This window comes from Sus scrofa, chromosome 16 (assembly GCF_054392235.1).
Source record: "Sus scrofa isolate SSC_HxYL_T2T_F1_AM1 chromosome 16, Sscrofa_HxYL_maternal_Yorkshire_Landrace_v2.0, whole genome shotgun sequence".
Lineage (NCBI taxonomy): Eukaryota > Metazoa > Chordata > Mammalia > Artiodactyla > Suidae > Sus > Sus scrofa.
This window is the reverse complement of record NC_139398.1, coordinates 44,181,788-44,198,401: the sequence shown is the minus strand read 5'-3', so window position 1 is coordinate 44,198,401 and position 16,614 is coordinate 44,181,788. Positions and strand designations below refer to the sequence as shown.

At 37.0% G+C, this 16,614-nt stretch overlaps 1 protein-coding gene and 1 long non-coding RNA gene across 4 annotated transcripts in view; one reads left to right on the top strand and one right to left on the bottom strand.

Annotated features, from left to right (window-relative positions):
• Positions 1–16,614, bottom strand: part of ITGA1 (integrin subunit alpha 1) — a 174,225-nt gene that overhangs the window by 96,149 nt on the left and 61,462 nt on the right. For all 3 annotated transcript variants that reach the window (XR_014831285.1, XR_014831286.1, XM_021076769.2), the window contains exons 3-6: positions 4,916–5,028; positions 2,375–2,463; positions 2,144–2,255; positions 1,406–1,533 (exon numbers count right to left, since the gene is read on the bottom strand). Coding sequence is in view for 1 of the 3 variants with exons in the window: in XM_021076769.2 (XP_020932428.2) it covers positions 1,406–1,533; positions 2,144–2,255; positions 2,375–2,463; positions 4,916–5,028 (442 nt within the window). In the remaining 2 variants the exon portion in view is untranslated. The remainder of the gene's footprint in view (positions 1–1,405; positions 1,534–2,143; positions 2,256–2,374; positions 2,464–4,915; positions 5,029–16,614) is intronic.
• On the top strand, positions 8,132–15,090 carry LOC146395541 (uncharacterized). Its single transcript, XR_014831297.1, has 2 exons — positions 8,132–8,650; positions 10,625–15,090. It is a non-coding gene; the product is annotated as an uncharacterized LOC146395541 (long non-coding RNA).

The following is a 16,614-nucleotide window of genomic DNA, read 5'->3' as shown; positions in this document are numbered from 1 at the left end:
AAATATATATTATATAAATGATATAGAATAAAATTATATAGTATGTATTTAAAACAAATATAAAATTAAAAATATATATACAGATACAGGAGTTCCCATCATGGCTCAGTGGTTAAAGAACCCAATTAGCATCCATGAGGAGGCCGGTTTGATCCCTGGCCTCACTCAGTGGGTTAAGAATCTGCTGTTGCCGTGAGCTGTGGTGTAGGTCGAAGACATGGCTTGGATCCAGTGTAGGCCAGCAGCTACAGCACCGATTAGACCCTTAGCCTGGAACCTCCATATGCCGCTGGTGCAGCCCTAAAAGACAAAAAAAAAAAAAACCCAAAACAAAACAAAACAAAATATATACGTATATATACAGATGCAAAAAACATGAAAAAATACACACACAGATACATATATGTATAGTATGTATATACATAGGTAAATGTACACATCCAACACATATGTGTATATATGTGCGTCTGTCTCCCAATTTTAATGTAGGTGTGACAAACATGACCGTGATCAGACAACTTTCGCAGTGCCGTGGAAATTTTTCAATAGTAGAGCTCTGAAAGAGAAAGGAAAGAGCACCCGGAGCACATGCAGCCCTAACACCTTGTGAGCTCTCCTGAAGACCCCGGACTCGGCACAACCACTTTGATCCTGACTCTAGTGCTAATTCCTGACCTCAATGCACTGACCTCACCTGACACTTAATTTGCCTTTTATCTATGGCCTTTCGTCTATATCTTAAGTCTTCAGCCATATGATTTTAATGAACATTAAGCTGATTAAACCCAAACTCAATGTCTAAACAGGAAGAGCTAAGTGAGAAGTTCCATGTCATTTAGTGGCAATAAAGAGGGATATGTTTAGAAACAGAGACTTGTGTGGAGGAAAAAAAAAAAAAAAAACAAATTACTCAATTTACTACAGCTAAAGCCTGGAGCATTGGCTTTTTACTTAAGCAAAGAAATTATAAAATATAAGGAAAAATAGATTTTAAGCAATATTCTGTGGTCAATTCCGAATTTATTTGTACAAAATACACTATAATTTGGTAGATTCTTTGGGATGTCTACAAATTCTGAAATCATGCTCTGATATTAACAAAGGTAGCTATGGGTACTTTATAATTAAGAATTAAATTATGATTTTATAGAGATCTATAGGGAATATTTTCTTATTTTCTGAGAGTACTGAAAATGGCAACTTTCATAGAATTTTCTGTTTAGAAAATAAGGTAATCTGCCAATAATATGTCTTTCACCAGGAATAAGAACAGGGGTATGGAATATAAAGTTCATTCTGAATTTTAGCTTTATTGATAAATACGTTTTCAGAAGACTTTGTCTTATTAAAAATCCATGCATTTGCATCTTTAGGACAACACAAATCCAAGCATAAACTTACTTACCTGTGTCTGTTTAGGACCAATATCCATTCTTTTAAGGAGGTCATTTAAAAAAGCAGTAACACTTTCCCAGGGGTAGATACTGTTGGAACCATCCAGCACTATGACTATGTCCAGCTGAGTGCTACATTCTGCAAGAAAAAGAGTCAATTGTGCAAACTTGGAGCCTATCTTTAGAGGTATATGAAATGCTTTCATGGCTAGAAAAATCTCACTTTAAAAGATGAACTGATGTTCTACAAATTGGACAAATTACTTTTAAAATCATAAAAAAGTGTTTTTTTAAATTAAAAGTAAAGGTGATAAGAAATATTGCATTCTCTAACAACTGTTTTGGGATTCATGCGAAGTAAAACCCATCTCTACTTAATTTTAATTAACATTGTATGAGTTATCTTCAGAAATTTTTTCAGTATGAATTTTCTGTGCAGTTCTCATTCTGTGTGTATTTCAAATGAGTTTACTTTCCTCAAAGAAACTCATCCTTTAAATAAAAACAACGTGACAGCTTTAGCTATGATGTTTAAACATGACTCTGTAAAGGTTATTTACACTAGTATCAATTCCAAGGATAGCAGTGAGGTTTGGTTATATATTGGCAAAGCAAACATTTACCTAAATTGGTAATGCTGGTAGCTGAGAAAATACTTCAAGCTTTTTGGTATGCTCCTGTGTATACATATGTCTCATACAATGCTAACACTTTTCAAACACTGGAAGGACATTGCATAAAATCTGTACCTTGTACTGGAGCAATTGAGTTCAGGACTTGAAATGTAGGGCTGACATCAGAACAGATTCCAGTTGTGTAATGCAAGTGTCCACATCTGTAGGCATATAAGGGCCCACATGCCTTTTCAAAAATTAAAAAAATTAAAACCGTGAGATTAAAAATTATCTAACATACTTTATAAAGATACATAATCACAGAACTATTTGTTCATTAACTATTTTTACTCTTCCTCTTCTTACCAGAAACCCTCCTTTTGGGTTGGTGACTAAAGTTGATCCAAATGTCATGTTCTCCTTTACTTCTGTGACATTGGGAATTGATGTAGTAACTAAAAATAAAACAAATTTTATGAGGGTGAATAACAAAGTCAAATTAAGTGTCCTCTCATTAAAACATTCTGTTTGCTTTGCTCATACTTTTGCACATTCTTCTTTTAGTTCAGCTAAATAGTTTTGAAGTATTATTAAAGAAAACAATAAATAAGATGAGGCTGAAAACCTGCCTTTTGTCTCAGTAGCTTTGTCTAGATCACTGACTCAAATAGGTTTGCTGAATTGTGAAAGAATGCTTTACTATCAGGGCAAGAAGAACATGGGATAGCCTTTCACATATTTTGTTAATTAAAATAGATAAAATATTTATCTCCTAATGCTATAGGAGATAAATACACACTTACCTTACATGTTATTACACATATTATAAATGACCGATGACAAAAAGAATAATTCTGGCAATGAGGAAAATGGGTAGAAGACCAGAAAAGAAATATTAAATGCAAGATTTTGGATGGTTAATTTCACCACCATAGGGATATCTATCATAAGGGTTAGAAAGAAAACTGGAGCAAGATTAGAGTGGTGGTCGGGAAGTTTGGATTAAAAAAACACCATGAAGGACTACATTTGCCAGTACAGATAAGAATATTGGCCCCTAAAGAATGCCAACATGGCAAAAAGAAATTCCACTTGCTCATATTAAAAAAGTAAAATAAAAAGATTGAACAGGAAAAGCAAAAGCTTCTAAGCCCTGCTTAGCAGAGAGCTAAAATATTTGAAAGTGGCAAAACTCGAGTTCAAGAAAGATTTGTCTAACTCTTCACACCTAGGATTTTTTTTCTTACATTAAGATTACATGTACATTTAAAGTGGGGAAGGAAGCATAGATTCCTGAATGGCCACAATGACCTCCTAATCTAAGCATTGGTCTTTGTCTCTGAATTCAGTCTGGTTTGCTTTGAACTAGTCTTGAATAATCTGGATTAGAGTTTTTTATACTAGGATTGACTCAGGATAAGCATTCCTGGGACATTAGGAACTACACTAGAAACTTCCCTCCTGTTCTTGATATAGCCAAAATCTCCTGCTAATTGTAAAACTCTACTCCAGTTTCCGGTAATGAGGAGTAGCTCCTATCACAACAGTTCTTTTGCAGATAACAACTATAAACTCTAGAAAAATGGTAAAAAAAAATATGTATGAAACAACCATCCAAAGGCAATGGAAAGCAACTCAAAACAGAGAGAAACTGGAAGGGAACCTATACGTGTAAAAAGAGATTAGCACTGGATGAGTTTCCTGTTTTTGTGTTTGTTTGTCTTCCCCTAAGGGAAGGATTGAGTCAGTGGCTAAGCCTCAACTAGAACCCACAGTCATCCTGCCTAGAAGAAACAGAGGACTAGAATGGGGCAATGACAGCATTGCTGAGGACCTTAGGAAGTAGAACCACAAAAGGAGAGTTTGAATATATACAGATATATCCTTTCCAAATATCCGAATGACCTGAACTGTACATGTGCAGGGTCAATGTCATACAGCCCAGTGAAAAATTAGAATTCAGCAGTGATTTTAACTGCTTCCCACTGCAGTCTGGAAATTGAGTTCAGCCAAGTAAACTGCCTGCTAAAACAAAAAGTTAAGACTTTTCAAAGTCACATAACAGAACTAAAATCTCTATGCTTCTAACTCAAAAGTTTAATCCAGGCTACAACCCAAAATTACTAGACACAAGAAGAATCAGGAAAATGTAATCCAACTTCAAGAGAAAGGTAATAAATGGAAAGTGATGTTGAGATATTCCAGATGTTGAAATTATCAGGCGAGGGTATTAAAGTAGGTATTTTAGCTATGCTCTTGAGTATAAAGAAAAAATGCTCATAATAAACAAGTAATACATTGAAAAAAAGAAGAACTGAAAAACACAGTACCTTAAACAAACCTCCAGAGGATGAGTCATTTTCGTGGTACTTAATATTATGTAGAACACTGATAGGGTTGTAATTCCTGGATAGTTCTGGTAGGCATTTTCTAGTCATGTTCTAACTATGGTGGTATTTCTATCAAATATTCATATTTCAATATAAATTTACCTGTGCTATTATTCTCTTTTTAAAAATTAAATTGCTCTACTACAATTCCTCTTGTGCCATTTTCTTTTTTTAAAAAAAGCACTGAGTTGAATTTTGTGGAGGAAATGTGATACGTTTATTTAGAAACATTCTTTTATGTTACCACTGGTTCCACAAAGGATTCTGAACAACAGAGACAGTTACAGGTTACAAAACCAGTAAGACCTAAATCTATGGATAGTCTAAAATGAATTTCTAAAGCAAGTGAAGGGCAGAAGGAATCAAAATGTCATTTTAGGTGAGTTTGGATGATAAAAACGGAAAAGAATGTTTATAGATTACTTCTAATATTTTCTTGAGTTGGTTGAAAATTACTTTTAGTGAGAGTACTGGGCATAATTTAGGATCAGACTTTTAACATTTTGATTTTACATACCTGGTAGATCCAACTTTATGCAAGGTAATGATTCACCTCTCCCAACTGGACACTTATAAACATCTCCAGTTCTGTTCTTGGGTTGGCCAACTAAAGGAGAACCAATAAGCACCCTGGAAGTTAAATAACTCGATTAACATTTTTGAATAATGAGAAACATGTTATTTTAGTTACTGTGTTACTAGTTCTAAGACAATTGACAGTGGTTCCCATTAACATAATTAGATAGTCACCATCAGTTAGTAATTAACGTTATCCAAAATAAACAGAGGGTCTTCAAGTTGAAGACGGATTTAAATAATAAAATATAAGGGAGGAAGCTTGAGAATATTTTATTTTCTTGTGTTACGTGTTAACTTTAACGTATTTTTAAATTTAGGGACTGAACTCAACAATTACTAGTTAAGACTGTAACTGTGTTCGTTTGTAAAACACACATGGAAGTATAAATGACTTTTTCCCTTGAGGAACTGATAATTTCCTAGGGAGGTTAGGAAATATAAACATTAAATCATAAGATTTAATATTCGTACATGCTAGTTTGTAAGTACTTAGAAAATAAGGATAGTTATGAGACTCAGGGTAAAGCCACTTATTGTATTTTTAGGTAGAATTATGAAATCACTCTAACAATAATTAATAGAAAAATATAATCATGATTTATTTTAGCGCTAGCAAGCCTTTAACAAGGTCTCCTGTGATATCTTCAGGAATAGGATTGGTGAATGTGGTTGAGGGTTAAGGTACTTGATTCATTGCTGGCTAAACAGTTATATCGAAAGGCACTGATTACCAGCAACCAAAGGACTCTAAGTATGTACTGTAAGACTGCACTTAGAATTGACTGAGGCTATATCTTTGTTAATGACTTAAGTGAATATACAGAAAGTATAAAGGTACTCATCAGGTAAATAAATATACCTATTTGGCATTCATAAGTGTCTTAACATTCTGGGACAAAAAACTTAACCTAGGAGAGTTTAATAAGAACCTATGTAAATAACTTCACTTAACTCTGTACTATTATCTACATCAATGCCGAATGTGGGAAAATTGACTTAATAGACATTCGTGTGAAAAAGTCACAGAGGATTTAGTAGACAGCAAGAAAACATGAACCAACAGGGTATTTTAGTGCCAAAAATGCTAATGTGACCTTAGGCTGTATTGCTAGAAATAAATGCCCTGGTCAAGGAAAGTGATAGCCCCTCTGTGCACTGCACTGTCAGGCCATGTCTGGAATCTCCAAATTAGGAGGAACATAGGCACAATGGAATGTATTTAGGAGGCTCTGACTCAGATAGTTAAAAGCCTGGTAATTTTGTCAGACCAGAGATGCTCAAAGGAAGTTGGGGATGTTTAGTTTGGAGGAAAAAAAAAGTCTGAAGAAGAGGTGAAAGTTTGTAAAGGAGTACAAGTGGATTGAGCATGACTTTTTAAACTTTTCAAAACTTTAAAGATTGTCATATTGAAAAGGGATGGGATTTATTTTGTGTAAGTCCTTTGGGTAAAAGTAGTATTAATGGAAATAAGTACTATAACAATTGCAAATACTAAATTGTTGAACAGACTCCCTAAAACAGTTGTGATATAGTGCCTTTGCAAAGCCATTTCTGACTTACATAAATAACCAGAAAAATATTCAAACTCTTCAATGCATAATTCTTACTTCTGGGAATCTATTCTAAAAAATGATCTAAATTAAGAGAAAAAAGCTTAATGCATAAAGATAATGCTTATAGTGGTATATATAATAATGAAAGATTAAAAGAAATGTAATCAACAGAAAAACTAATTAATTACTGTAGGGTCATTCTATAGAATATTGCACAGTCATAAAAAACAATAGTTAATAAGATTGCATAGTAGGATTAAAAATTATTTATGACCTAATTTAAAGTAAAAACCTACCTAATTTATTCAAAACCTATGCCAATTTAAAGCAAAAGATATCAAATTATATCCAATGTATTTATTATAATATCAAAGATAATAATAGCCAAAATTTATTGAATTTATACCATGTGCAGGACACTATTCTAAGTGCTTTCCATGTCCTAAATAATTTAATCTTCTACATAAAATATAGCATGAATTTGGGTGCCAGACTTCATGAGTTCAAATCATGGTTTTACCCTTTATTTGCTGTATAGTTTAGGTCAAGGCAATCATCCTCTATGCTTTAGTTCGTCTATAAAATGGAAATAATAAGAGTAGCTACCAGACATGATCATGAACATTAAATGTATTAATGTATATACAATGCTTAAAACAGTACTTGGCTCATAACATGTGCCATCCAAGCGTTGGTTCTTTTTATTATTATATATATTTGAAGATGATGGAACCACTGTATCTATGTAAGACACCAAAACACCAAAAAACAAATGATACTAAAGAAGTTATGGTTAGGCTCTAGGTTTTTTCCCATAATATTTTCAAAACCTTTGATAATGTGATTGATTAAACTAGTTTGACAGTAAAAACCATTTGGAAAAAGGTAGTGACTGTGTTATGGACTATTTAAGTTGAGACTACATAGACTGATTAATGTATATTGAGAACTTCCTACATGCTCAGCACTAATGCCAGGTCCTGGCATTAATGTATAGAACACAATTTTTTAGGTTGCTTCGGACTTAGGGGAGAAGCAAAAATACAAATGTACTATTGCAGTTCTGAGCAGGTCTGAATTTGGTGCAACTTTAGCAAAGTCTTAGAAGCAAGAAGAGACACACACCACTCTTTTGATAAATTCAAGGAATTCAGTGTAGCTAGAGTGGAATCTGAGCCTGGAGAGGTAAATAGGATTCAGATCGCATATGTTCTCAAAGTGTACATTAAAAACTTTGCATTTATGGAGTTCCCGTCGTGGCTCAGTGGTTAACGAATCCGACTAGGAACCATGAGGTTGCGGGTTCAATCCCTGGCCTTGCTCACTGGGTTGAGGATCCAGCATTGCCATGAGCTGTGGTGTAGGTCACAGACCCGGCTCGGATCTGGCGTTGCTGTGGCTGTGGCGTAGGCCAGCAGCTACAGCTCTGATTAGACTCTTAGCCTGGGAACCTCCATGTGCCACAGGTGCAGCCCTGAAAAGAGAGAAAAGACCAAAAAACAAACAAAAAAACCTTTGCATTTATTATATGCAGGGGAGAGTTGGGAACTCTTGAAGCTTTTAAAAAGTATGTGAAATGATCAATTCTTTGACTTCTAAAGTTTCTTTTTTTTTTTACTTGTAGTGTCATGAATAAATTGCAAAAAGGGGTTAATTAGACTCAGAAGGAAGATAGGAGCTCCTAAAGTAATTTTTATTACTTTATTATGAGAAAGGAGGATCTGAATTAAGAAAGCAGAGGGTGAAGGATAACCAATTATAGAAACATTTATAATATAAGCTGTCTTAATTTGGGTTCCCCCCAAAGCAGACTGCTACAGATATATACTGGGGAGGCAATTTCGAGTACTCACAAATGTGGAGGTGGGGGAAATGATAGAGGGAAGGAAGAAAGGCCAATCAAGAGTGCATGGATAAGGGTCACTTCTGTAGGCATCTGGGTCCCGTCTTGCTGGGGAACATCTGAGAGAATACATGGAGTGTGTATGAGCATGCTATGAGTATGGTTGAGGCCCCAAGAGGAAATACTACCAACTCCAGAGAGTACAGACCAAGACAGCTGAAGACTGACATCTAGGAGAAAATAACATGAGATTTTAATGAGGGAAGGAAGGAAATTGGTGGGAGTGGTCAGAGAGGGAAAGGGAGAATCAGAAAACAGTGACATCATGGAAGCCAAAGAAGGAAAGAATATCAAGAATGGGAGGGAGTTCCCGTCGTGGCGCAGTGGTTAACGAATCAGACTAGGAACCATGAGGTTGCGGGTTCGGTCCCTGCCCTTGCTCAGTGGGTTAACGATCCGGCGTTGCCATGAGCTGTGGTGTAGGTTGCAGGTGCGGCTCGGATCTGGCGTTGCTGTGGCTCTGGCGTAGGCCGGGGGCTACAGCTCCGATTGGACCCCTAGCCTGGGAACCTCCATATGCCGCGGGAGCGGCCCAAGAAATAACAACAACAACAACAACAACAACAACAAAAAAGAATGGGAGCCATGGGAGTTCCTGTCATGGCTCAGTGGTTAACAAATCCAACTGGGAACCATGAGGTTGCAGGTTCAATCCCTGGCCTCGCTCAGTGGGTTAAGGATCCAGTATTGCCATGAGCTGTGGTATGGGTCGCAGACGTGGCTCGGATCCTGCGCTGCTGTGGCTGTGGCGTAGGCCGGTGGCTACTGCTCCGATTAGACCCCTGGCCTGGGAACCTCCATATGCCATGGGTATGGCCTTGAAAAGACAAAAGAAAAAGACAAAGAAAAAAAAAAAAAAGGAATGGGAGCCGTGAGTGTTGAGCAGACTTCATTTTAAGTAACTTGGCTAAAAATGAGGGATACGGGCCATGCTAATAAGTGTGGATTCTTCTTTTTTTTTTTTTTTTTTCAAGCAAACCATTAAAAGTTTGAGATGAGTTTAAATTTATTATGGAGGGAACCTGGATATGGTAAAATAATGGTTAAGAAGAACCAGTAACAACAAGAGAAAGGCTGATATCACAGGAAAGAAAGTTGAGTCCCTGTGCATGTAGAAGGGGTGGGTCCAGAAGGGCACTTTTGTCTTTGAAAGGAGGAAAGGCCACTGATTCCCTAGGCAGGGCTCCAGATGGTCCAGAATCCAGAGGTCTGTCAGTGTGGTATATGGTTTGGAACTTTGTGCACCTTCGAGATGGGGCATTGCCCCTCACCATCTTTCACAGATGCAAAATCTATTTTTCCTCCTGTTGAAACTGAGATTTGCTTGATAAATAGAATGTAGCAGATATGACACTGACTTCTGAGGCTAGGCCTTAAAAGGATGGTAGATCCATTTCATCTTTTTTGTAAATTCGAGACCGCTGTGCTGTGAAGAAGCCCAGTCCAGTCTAAGGGAGGATGAGAGCCCATGTGGAAGAGAAGCAATGCTCGAGCAGATAGCATAAACTGCCAGACACAAGTTAATCCATCATGGACCCTCTGGCCCTAAATGAGGTACCAGATGACTGCAGCTGAACAAATGAGCATTCATACAGTTCTTCAGGCATCAGGGAAACATCTATTCAAGCCTCAAAAAATTTTTTTGTCTTGTCTTTTTAGGGCTGCACCTGTGGCATATGGAAGTTCCCGGGCTAGGGGTCAAATGAGAGCTGTAGCTGCCAGCCTATACAACAGTCACAGCCATGTACCACATCTGCAACCTACACCACAGCTCATGGAAACACCAGATCCTTAACCCACTGAGTGAGGTCAGGGTTCAAACCTGAGTCCTCATGGACACTAGCTGAGTTGGTTACTGCTGAACCACAATGGGAACTCCAATCCTCAAAGTCTTTTATGTGTGTATTTTTACTTTCTCTTTTTTTCCAAACCTTAAAATCTTGAGAAATAATAAATTATTATTGTTTTAAGCCACTAAGTTTTGGGGTGATTTGTTACAAAGCTATAGCTAGCTGAAACAGGACAGGAAGGAAGAGTAAAGTTTTGATTCAGTAGCCCCTTCTTTTTTCCTTCCCTCCTTCCTCCGTTCCTGCCTTTCTCCCTCCCTCCCTCCCTTCTTTCCTTTCTTCCTTCCCTCCTTCCTCCCCTCCTCCTTCCCTCCTTCCTTCCCTACTTTCTCCTTGGGAAATAGTAGTTATAGTCACCTAGTGAGATTTAGGAGGAAAGGTAGTAGTATGGTGGGCTTGTGGAGAGTAATGAAGATTTAAACGGACAAGGCATATGTAGACCAGTCATGCAAGTCTTCAGGTTAAGATGAAGTAGTTTATAGCTTGTCAGAGATGTTTTGAAAGGTGTTTCTACTGCAGATATAAGACAGGCCTCCAAGGACCCTTCCAATTCTAAAATTCCATCATCTGAATGGAACAAATTATAAATGTGTAGGAGAGTACTAATTAACTGGAACACATTACCAATGACTGAGGAAAATCTAGGACAGTCTATAAAAAGTGACAGCATGTTAATAGCAAAGTTATTATGAGTTATAAGGTAGGAGGGAAGAGAGATAGCCCAGGCAAAAGTGTGGAAACAGGAACATGAGGGCTGAAAATGGAAGGAGATGGGAAAGTATGGCTGATTGGAACACAGTGTAAACTTCTCTATGACCTGGAGCATGAAGGCCAAGATTGGCAAGCAGTGAACTTTGAAGGAAAGGTCTGGAGTTTGCATTTGAACTCCAGGGCCATAGAAAGCCCCTTGACTATGGTGATAACGGGAAGTAACCTGATACAGCAAGTGGAACCATGGCCTGCTATGTGTTCTGGATAAGTAAAGACTGAGGGCTGAGAACTCAGAAAGCGGTAGAGTGTAGTAGGCCAGGACTGAGACAGGGAGTTGGAGAGTTAGGATCCATGGTAAAGGATGCATTAGCAGGACAGAGGACATCAAGAAATTTTGTGTATTTTTCTAGGAGCTGTTTGTTCTGACATCAAACATACAGCTCTGGAAAGAACGCCTATCCCACTGCATAATCCTAAGTAAGACTCACTTCCCAAACTGTGTAAAAAATGACAAGATTCTAGGAAAGTATCAGCATGGAGTTTAGGAAATTTCAGGAATCCTCAGCATTCTCAAGCCCCATTATCTTGCTCTATTTTTTCTCATAGCACTTATCACATTCTGACATATGATATAACATATGTTACTTATGTTAATTAAATTTATTAATTTTTTATTTGTCCTTCCTCAATAGAATACAAGCTCCACAATGGAAGGAATTTTCATCTATTCTGTTCACTTATATATCCTTGGTACTTATAAGAGTTCCAGGTACAAAACAGGCATTCAATAATATTTATTGAATAAATAAATAACATCTATATATCAAATGCTCTATGAATTTGAATAAGGAAGACCTGGGAATTTTAGACTCATGATTATCTAAGAGGTCTTAATTGTGAAGCCTTTTTTTGGGAAGCTTAAATAGAATGTCATTTCTGTCCTTGCTGTCCTTGGTGATGTGACAGAGGAGGCATTTCCACAGGTCAAAGTTCCAAAGAATCCTTGTTGTTATAGGAGAGAATCTGTTGAAGACAGAAGGCTGGGGTTCCACACCCTGGCCTGGCCTTGTCACCTAATTGTTGTATTAAATCTTTGGCAATTCATTCTATTGAGTCCCAGGTTCCTGTCTAGAAAATAAGGATGTAACCACTATATTCACCCAAACACACAGGGTCAATACAAAGGCCCAAACACATTGTTTCATGAACTATGGATATTATTACTTTAAGTTTTAATGCAAGTTTAACTCAAGAAATTTTATTTATGTTAAATTTCTGCTTTTTATATGACATTACTGCAATGATTTGCCTGAAGATTAAGAAGATTAAAGAATGTTCCAGATCTTACTACTGATCATTAGAGGAACACTTGATGAACTCAAAGTTTATCAGAGTAAGAGAAACATCTCTTCTCCATGAAAAAGCTCCAATTATAATAAAATTTAATGAACTAAGAAATATTTGCTATTCATAGTAGTTATTCCTGTCGTTATGACTGTTATTACATTTATTTGAAGGGTAATTTGCCTCTGACTTGTTTCATATTTATATTTTTTTCTTCTATAAAGGTAGCTTCCTGGAGATCGTCATCTCATATTTACATTATTTCATGAACAGTCTTTTCACCTAACTCTTTCTTGATATCCAAGCCAATGTCTCTATCAGAGTGCCAAGTACCTCCTGCCAGGCATTAAAAAATAAATAGAGTAAGTGTTTGGTAATCTTAGAGATTGAAGTTATACAGTGGCCCCATTAGCTGTTGTGTTTTCAGGCATGAAAGGCAGAGGGGTAGAATGGAGGGGAGCCAAAGAAACGACAAGTTTGGAAAAGAGGAAATTTCAACTTCAAAAGGTGTCATGAACAATTTAAAATAAATATGCTATTAAAATCTGTAAGAGAAAATTTGATAGAACTTTTAAAGTGTTTATACCCCAAGCTTGTATAGGCTTAATTTAAAACACATGTACATTGGAAACAGGGTATCCATCACCTGAGCCTACTAGTAAACCTTACCTGGCACAAGTCAGGGAGGATCCTTCAGGGAAAATGCATGAAGCCAGTACATTTTGATATATATTGGGTTGAGGAATGGCTAGCAAAGTATTTGCATCATGAAAATCTACTTCGAAAGACAGACCCACAGAAGTTACTGAAGCCCCCAAGAATGGATGCTTACATAGCATTCAATAGGATGCATACATATGCTGAAAGAAAGGAATCGAGGGAACAGCAGAGAATGGAAAGCCCCACACCAACACCTCATTTTTCCCATTTGGCCAGGACCCTGCCATACCACTGAGGAGCACTCAATCTGGAAGGCTTGTGCAATGCTGACCACATTGGAGTTTCCTCTCTTCAAAACAAAATTATTAAACCAGTTGTGTCCTTTGTGAATTTTTCTGAACCGCAATGCAATTACTTGGATGCTCCAGTTCATGCTAATCATGATGAACAATGGCTGATCTTAATCAGAAGTATAATGTGTTCTGCTACTGAGAAAACATGTGGTTTCTGAGCCAAAGACATAAAGTCAATTGCACTATGTAGGAAACTTCTGAAAAGTAAAGGAGGCATAGGCCGCCTCTTCTGTTAACTTTTTATTCTTTCCAAAGTAAGTAATGCATTTCAAGTACACAGACTGCACTTGTTATGAACCAGCAAGTACTCCTTTAGGCATAACCTCAGCCAAGACATAAATGGGTTGGGATGATTTAAAAAAAAAATCCGAGGTTAAAAAAAAATCACGAGCAGTAAATATGATTTATACAAGTGCCCATCTCTAGAGAGAATTAAATAACAAAATCCATTTTCCCCCAAATATGCCCATTATTCCATAGTCCATTTCTTAAAGTAAGTCTGCATCCTACCTGATTTTATAAACACTTACAGAATATCCAGACTTATTATTAAAATTGATTTTGCATTATCAGTGCCTGGATCTCTTTAGAATGATATGATGCTACCACTCCATCCTTAAAGATTTGGACATTTAGATTTTTGTAGTCTGCTTACTTTTAGATTCCACTGTCCACAAGGCCCTGATTTTTCACACCTTTTCCATAAAAATCATTGTAAATATGGAATGTCAAAACAGAATCATAGTATCTGCCTTCACATTAATATATACAAAAGCTCTCAAATTCTCACACACATATTAAAATATAAAATCTAATACTGAAGAGATAGTCATTATCAACATTTACTTCTTAATATAGTTCTAATAAGGAAAATAGCACTAGGATGGGAGTGGAAAGACTTCAGTTCTATTTTCTGCTCTGTCTCAAGAGGAAGCACTTAAAAAAAACTTTATTTATTTTGAAAAATCACTTTACTGAAGAATGAATTACATATATAAAGCTGACCTATTTAATGTATACAAATTTTATGAGTTTGGAGATAAGAATATAGCCTTAAAACCATCACCACAATATATGCCACAAACATATCCACATCTCCAAAAGTTCCCCCCTGTTGTATTGTTGTTGTTGTTGCTGCTATTATTATTTTTTGTGATAAGAACACTTAACATAAGAGATACCTTCTTAGCAAATTTTTAAGTGTAGATACAGTATTGCTAACTATAGGGACTATGCTGTACAGTAAAACTCTAGGACTTATTCATCTTGCCTAAATGAAACTTTGTACCCTTTGACTGATGCTTCCTTATTTTTCCCTCCTCTGAGCCCATGGTACCCACCATTCTATCCTCTGCTTCTCCAAGACTATTTTAGCTTCTTCATATAAATTGGATCATGTAGTATTTCCCCCGCATCTGGCTTATCTTGCTTAACAAAATGTCCTCCAGGTTCATCCATGTTGTCTCAAATGGAAAGATTATCTCATTTTTTTTAAGGCAAAGTAATCTTCTGATGCATGTATGTAACATATCTTTAGGAGTTCCTGTCGTGGCGCAGTGATTAACAAATCCGACTAGGAACCATGAGGTTGCGGGTTCGATTCCTGGCCTTGCTCAGTGGGTTGGGGATCTGGTGTTGCCGTGAGCTGTGGTGTAGGTCGCAGACGTGGCTCGGATCCCGAGTTGCTGTGGCTCTGGTGTAGGCCCGTGGCTACAGCTCCGATTGGACCCCTAGCCTGGGAACCTCCACATGCTGAGGCAGTGGCCCAAGAAATGGCAAAAAGACAAAAGACCAAAAAAAAAAAAAAAAAAAAAATCTTTAAAATCTATTCATTTGTCAATGGACATTTCGCTTGCTTTCAAATCTTGGCAATTGTCAATAATGCTGCCATGAACATAGAGGTACAGATATATCTTTTCAAGATTTTTTTTCTTTTCACAGCCACACTTACAGCATATGGAATTTCCTGGGCTAGGGGTTGAATCAGAGTGCAGCTGAGATCTATGCCACCACCATAGAAATACCAGATCTAAGCCATGTCTGCAACCTAACACTACAGCTTGTGACAACACCAGATCTTAACCCACTGAGAGAGGCCAGGGATCAAGCCTGCATCCTCACAGAGACAATGTCAGGTCTTTAACCTGCTGAGCCACAATGGGAACTCCTTCTTTTCAAGATCTTGATTTCAGTTCCTTTGGATATTTACCCAGAAGTGGATAGTTCTATTTTTAACTTTTTGAGGAGCTTCTATACTATTTTCCCTAGTGGCTGTACCAATTTCCTTCCTACGAACAGTCTACAAGTGTTCCCTTTTCTCCACATCCTTGCTAACACTTCTGATTTGTTTTTTGTTTGTTTTCTTTTTGTTTTATAATAGTCATGGGTGAGTCAGTGTTAACCTCATTTTTTGTGTCCGTTTTTTATCAATGAGAAGAGGAAGTTAAACTGGATTCAGTTATTCAGCCAACAAATAATCATTGAGTACATACTATGTTTAAGGCCCTGTGCCAGATGCTGGGCAATGAACAGGGTTGCAAGCAGGAAGCAAAACCAGTTCTTACTTTCTAAACATTTCCTCTTATATATTAACTTCTCTCTCTTAACAATTTTCCATTTTGAAGTTTCCAACTACTTAGACATTGCCTCGAGCTCAAGACGTTTTAAATCATACTTATCACCTTCCTGATAAAACTGATTTTCCTTTCCTACACATTTCTCTCTGAACAACTGCCCACTTCCCAGTAATCTAGTGTAGAAATTTTTGGAATATGTGTGATTCCTCCTACACCTTCATTTGCCATTCCTGAACTTCCACAAGACAATTATTTATCTAAATTTATCTTGTATACATGAGTCTTTTATTGCAGTTTGCTCTAATCTAGCCCAGGGCCAAAACCAGATTGCTGTTCTTACTTGACTGTAAGTTTCCCCCATTTCATACACTCCTTTTTCCAATACTACCTACAGCGAATTTCCTAAACCAAGTTTCATAAAACAACCTATAATGGTTTCTCAATACCCTCTACTTAGGTACAAACTCCTTTGGTTTTTAAGGTCTGCCACCATCCTTTTCCCTCTATCATCCCAATGTTAGACCTATTTGTTTTCTGACATGCTCACTTATTCTCCAGACTATTCTTGCTCACTATTCTCAAGATTTGCTTATGTAGGTTCCCAGCTTACAGAGACATTTCTTCTTTTGTTATTAAAAGGCAAGTCCTCTTTCAAGATTCAGCTCAAGAATCAAGTATCACCTCCTCCTG